The 6,000-nt window shown below is 42.2% G+C and overlaps 1 protein-coding gene across 2 annotated transcripts in view; it reads right to left on the minus strand.

Annotated features, from left to right (window-relative positions):
* Nucleotides 1–5,224, minus strand: part of SIRT1 (sirtuin 1) — a 29,069-nt gene extending 23,845 nt beyond the window's left edge. Inside the window, exons 1-3 of one of the 2 annotated variants that reach the window (XM_036113876.2) lie at nucleotides 4,721–5,224; nucleotides 3,217–3,333; nucleotides 528–769 (exon numbers count right to left, since the gene is read on the minus strand). In XM_036113876.2, the coding sequence (XP_035969769.1) occupies nucleotides 528–769; nucleotides 3,217–3,333; nucleotides 4,721–5,135 (774 nt within the window). In that variant the 5' untranslated portion in view covers nucleotides 5,136–5,224. Of the gene's footprint in view, nucleotides 1–527; nucleotides 770–3,216; nucleotides 3,334–4,421; nucleotides 4,660–4,720 lie in introns of those variants that run through there. The other variant, XM_036113877.2, reaches the window with a different exon arrangement.
* Nucleotides 5,225–6,000: the final 776 nt, after the last annotated feature.

Genomic DNA, 6,000 nt, shown 5'->3' on the forward strand with positions numbered 1-6,000 from the left:
AACAGTTGCCCTAGGTCACTACCATGTAACATATTCTGTTTTCAACACACAATAGCCTTAGGTAGCTAGTTAAGTGCTAACCCAAAGTGGGGCTAATGCAACATGTCAAGCCACCTGTTGCCTTCCCAACACTAAGTTATTTACTTGTGAACACCAATTAGGTTCCTGGTTTCCCCATAAAGATGGAACAAAGATCCAATTTTTCCATCAGACCCTGACACACTTTAATGCAAACAGCATTCCCTGCATCTCCTTTAGGAGCTGTAGTATAATAAGTAAAAACCTTGCCTTAAATTCCACTTATTGTATTTACAAACAGAAATCTTTTACAGTTGTTGGAGAGGTTTTTACAGTAATGAACCAATTCAACTGCTGCAGCACTTTTTATATAGCAGTTTCCAAACACAAATTCCCATTATCATGTTAGGAAAAATTCTACACAAAAAATGTTTCCTAACTGAAAAAAGGCCCAAGAAAAATCACATACCACCTCCCTCTTTTACTAGTGTTTTATACATCTTACATACCCCAGCTCCAGTTAGAACTATTATTTTTTTGCACTCTTGCAGTAATTTCACAGCATCTTCAATTGTATTAATATCTTTTCTTTTTTTCCTTTTTGGTGGTTCTGAAAGTATATTAATAACAATCTGCCACAGTGTCATATCATCCAATTCAGGTGGAGGAATTGTTTCTGGTAGTAAATCTTTAAGAATTGTTCGAGGATCTGTGCCAATCATGAGATGTTGCTGAACAAAAGTATATGGACCTACATCAAGAAGGAAAAGAATTAGATCGAATCCACCTCCAAGTAATTCAAAATCTCATTTTCTAAAGTAATGAATTAGCAATCTTCAAAGTTTTTTTTGCAAAGAACACGCAATATAAAGATATTTCATTAATCTTTAGAGCTAGTGCTCTCGCCCAATGAGATGAAGGAGATCAAATTAGAGATGTGCCTGCTCTTAGAGCTCTTAAATCCAGTGTCTTCTCTCCTGTTTCTAAGAATAAAATGAAAATTCATTCTTCAGATCATTTATTATTTTCTCTTTCAAAAAAAATATTTGTCATGTTAAGACTTAAAAATTTAGTATGTTAAGCTGTTTTGGATCAAAAGACTATCAACATTAATTATTCAATTGCTGATAATAATTACCTTCATTTACTGAGTACTTATTTAATGTCAGGAACTGTCAGTTATTAATTCACATAAGTCTTCCCTGAAATATGTTTAATAGATGAGAAAACTGACACTGAGAGAGGTAAAACAGTTTGCCCAAGACCACCCAATTAGTAAGTGGCAAAGGCCATAATGCACACCCAGAGTTGCATGCCAAATTCCACGCTCTAATTTTGTTTCCAAAGCAATTGCCTCTACTTCTGCAATTTCTTTCATGTTTGTTTTTATCGTTTTGAGCACCATTCGTTTGAAGAAAAGCCAAAGAAAGATGTTAAATTACAAATTAAAAAAAAAAAGTTGAGCTATCTTGAGCTATAAAATACCATGTATTTTAAGAGTTAATTTTTTAAAAAATCAAAATTAACTACCAATTTTTATTTATTTACTTATTTATTTTTACAACAAACCAAACCAAAACTATGTTTTTATTGGTGCTGTTAAGTCCATCCTACCACCCTGCCTTGATAGATGGGGGTGTGTCTTGTTCCTAGAGGTGACAAAATGAAGTATTGCCACTTAGTGTTTTTAAAAATCTTTTGAAAGATGTACTATAAAATTATCTTAACACAAATATAAAAGCTATGCATCTATGGTAATCTTGATCAAAGCACTATTTTCATTTGATAAAAATCTCAGATTCTCTAATAGCTTTTGCTGTTACTCTACAAATTCAGTTACGTCTCCTCTTTCTCAAGGATACACTCTTTTTTAACCTGAAATAACTTTCTAAATTAAGACATGAAAAATTACAGATTAATAAGATATAAAAAAAGATGACTGGCATTTACAATAAATTTGCCAATTTTACCTCAAAATTTAATTTTAAAGCTACTCTTTCTCTATTTCTTTATTGCTATCATGGTTTAACCTAAAATCATGTCTTATACCATGACTACTGCAATTATCTCCAATGCATCCTTGCCCCTTTGAAGTCAATCTATACAGAGTATAGATTTTTTAAATGATCTTAAGAGAAAAAGTGATTTTAAGGGAAAAAGGAGGTCATTATATAATGATAAAAGGGTCAATGATATCAACTTTTAAATTTCAAATTCTGATTGTTGCTAATATACAGAAATACAGTTGAGTTTTAAATAATGATCATGTATCCTATAACTTCGGTCTAAGATCAAATTGAAGATTATTATTACTGGAAAATTTTAAGGAGATAGTAATTACGTATAGATTTCCTGTGGGCTTTCAGGACTGGTACCTTTTCTTTATTGATCTGTAGAACTCTTTTGTACATACTTCTGTTATTAATTACTGTGTATTCTTCTAGATCTTAACCATAGAAATTTAATTCTAGTAAATGTTTTTGTTTTTTTTCTCTTCAATATTGTACTAGAAGTACTAACCACTACAATAGACAAGAAAAATAAAAGGAATCTGTATTAGAAAGGCAGATATAAAGCTGTTAGTATTTGCAGTAGACAAGATCATCTAAGTAGAAATTTGATGGAAATGTCAAAAAAAGCTACTAGAATTAAATGGTTAGATTATTGGTTAGATTAAATGGTTAATTATCTAGCATATTTAATATTTACTGAGCACAAACTGTGTGCCAGGCACTTTTCTAGGCACCGACAAAACACTATACCACAGTCAAAAATCCCTGCCCCCACGGGGTTTATTTTCTATATACAGGAAATAAAACAAAGAAGTTAGATACAGAGGTTATTAAGTGATTAAGTGTTTAAAAAAAAAACAAACAGATTTGAATTGAGAAAGAACAAGATACTCTAACTGGAGAAAAAGCACGCCACACAGAGGGGTACAAGTGAAAGAACTGGAGGAGTGAGAAGGACCTCACTGAGAAATACCAGGTGCCAGCTTCCATGGGCTTATTATTAAGCTGTTTAAAAACAAAAACAGAATAAAGCACTAGACTTTCCCTAGAAAACATAAGCTGACACTAAATGTCAGGAAGCACCTAAGAACCTCAATACCAGGTTATAAGGGTCCAGAAAACTCTATTTTTAGTTGACATTAAAAAATATACAAAGACGACATTCTCTAAAGTTCTGAAACCATACCTATCCGTGGCCTTGGAGTCCAGTCACTAGAGCTTGCATGTGAGGCTCTATCATCCTCATCACTTTCACAGGAATGAAAACCGTTGGTGATTATTTCATCATCAAACAGAAGGTCATCTGCAAAAGAACCCAAAGTAACTCAAGGTGGCTGAAACAATCTGCATCTAAAATGTATGAAGATCTGTAACAGTTATGATGCAATGATTTTCACTGAATAAACCACTGAACATTCATTCATAGTGCCTAGGTTAAAAATGCCTCCTGGGTCAGCTTGCACCCTTCATAGGAGCAGTATAGCCTCATCTCTATGGATCCTGCAAAGAATCTTAAAACTTCCAGTTCACCAAAATCTAGAAATAATTATACTTAAAACACAAGTACTAATCTAGTTACACTAAAATTACAGATCACAAGTAACAGGAATTCATGAAACTTGTCAAAAACTTAAGTCATTCAAACATAACTATGACTGTGCCCTTCTTTTATATAATACTAAACATACAAAGATATATGCGTTATTCATTTCCCATATTAAACTGTTTATTGAAATCAAGGGTCAATTTACTAATCTAGACTTTAATGCACACGAATGGTCAAATGGTCCACTGATTGGATTTATTGATAAAGACGAACATCCATCCACGACAGAAACATCTCAGATTGAAAATATGAAAACCCTCAGGGGCGCCTGGGTGGTTCAGTCGTAAAGCCTCTGCCTTCGGCTCAGGTCATGATCCCAGAGTCCTGGGATCGAGCCCCGCATAGGGGTCCCCGCTCCGCGGAAAGCCTGCTTCTCCCTCTTCCACTCCCCCTGCTTGTGTTCCCTCTCTCGCTGTGTCTCTGTCAAATAAGTAAATAAAATCTTAAAAAAAAAAAAGTCTTAAAGTACTATCATGCTCCATACCCAGCATTAACTGCACCAAAAAACTGTAATGTCTTTTGCAAAAAGCTATGCTTTTGCAATTTTGCAGACTATGACTTTAGAAACAGCTTTGCTCCTTAAAATTTAAAACAAGTTTAAAAAGAGATCCTAAAAAAAAAACCAATAATTGCACAGGTGTGTCAGTTTGCAAAGACAATTGCAAAAGGATGCAAAGGACCAGCAAAAGTTGCAGATTTAACTGTGCAGGGAAGGGGTGTGGAAAAGCGAAAGATGTTCAACAAAGGCAATATGCTAAAGAGAGTAGGAGGAGAGAGAAACTTACTTTAAAAACCAACTGCGGGAGCTTCGCGGCGCGGCGGCTGCGCAAAGCGCGAGGCCGCCCAGGCGGGCCGCGGAGGGAGGGAAAGAGGGAGCGGAGGGAGGGAGTACGCGGGCCGCTCCCGCAGCCCGGCCAGCAGCCAGGGAGGCACACAGTTGAGGCCCGTGGTGGGGAGAGGGAGGCCCCAGAACCAGACCTGAGCCCCCAGCCCGCCTCAGAGAACCCCCCCAACCCCACACCAGAAGGGGCCCCGAGAGAGGGAGGAGGGGATGCGCAGTCCCTGCCGCCCGCGCCCTGCGCACCTCGGTACCCAATCGTCGCCGCCGCCGCCTCTTCCTCCTCTTCGCCTTCGTCGTCGTCGTCGTCGTCGTCGTAGAAGTCGTCGGCCGGCGGCGGCTCCCGGGATAGGCCCTGTAGGCCCGGCCCATTGTCTCCTTCCCCGGCCGTCGCCGCCTGGGCCTCCCGCTCCCCGCCCGCCGCCGCCGCCTCCCGCCACAGCGCCGCGGCCGCCGCGGGGCAGCCCCCGGTCGCCGCCGGCACCTCACGCTCAGTGGCCGCCCCACCGGGCTCGCCCGGGCTCCGCCCCAGGCCGGGACAGTCTCTCCGCGGCCTCTTGCGGAGAGGCTCCCCGGCGGGCGGCGACGCGGCCTCCCTCTCGGCCGCCACCGCCGAGGGGGAGCCGCCGGGCTGAAGGGCGAGCGCCGCCTCGTCCGCCATCTTCCAACTGCCTCTCTGGCCCTTCTCCCTCGCCTCCTCTGCTCCCGCTCGCCTCGCGGCACTGGCGCCCCCGCGGCTCCGGCTGCGGGAGATTTAAACCCCGTCACGTGACCCAGGCCCTCGTCGCCCCCGCCCTCCCGCCGCTCCCGCCACCCACGCGGGCCGGACCACAACACGGCGGGTCACGTGGCGGGCGGAGGCGGCGTGGGCTGGAAGGAAACGCGGCCCCACCCCTCTGCGGCAGGCGCGTCTAGCAGCCAAAGTCGCCCGTTTCCCAACTTCTTTTCAAAACTGGCCTCAAATCACTGTCGCCGGGATGGCTCAAGTTTTGGTTCACACTGCGAATTTCCACTTAAGTCTGAAGTGCACACCTTGCTTGCCTTAAGTCTTTTCTAGATTTAAGCTAAGAGGTTAAAACTTAGTTCCTGAGAGGCGGTGAGGAATGAAGCTGGCCAAGGCTTAGCTTCGTGAAATACGCTGGATAGTCTTAACAGCATAAGTAGAGGATAAAAGACGCAGTTCACTCCTCACCCTCTTCACACCATTCTGACAGCTCCTCTTTGCTCCGTTTTCTTCTTGCTCCTGTCTTTAGCTGACTGCTCCCCAACCCCATCACTTGCAGGGTGGTGTAAATTGTCAAATCCTTAAAGGCAGGTGTCCGCCCTGAAAAACCTCTGATCTGGGGGGTTGAAGATCAACCTATCGGCTTTCCGGCACCACCTTGGCTCCAAAGGTGTGTGAATTACCGTCTCTGAGTGTACTGGGTCAAGCGGGCGATAAGCAAAGAGCAGAATGAACCTGACTTGGCCCGGATACGCTTCTGACTTTGGGTTGGGATTTGAGATTCTTGCCCGCTAGCTTGAGC

This window comes from Halichoerus grypus, chromosome 7 (genome assembly GCF_964656455.1).
Source record: "Halichoerus grypus chromosome 7, mHalGry1.hap1.1, whole genome shotgun sequence".
Taxonomy (NCBI): Eukaryota; Metazoa; Chordata; class Mammalia; order Carnivora; family Phocidae; genus Halichoerus; species Halichoerus grypus.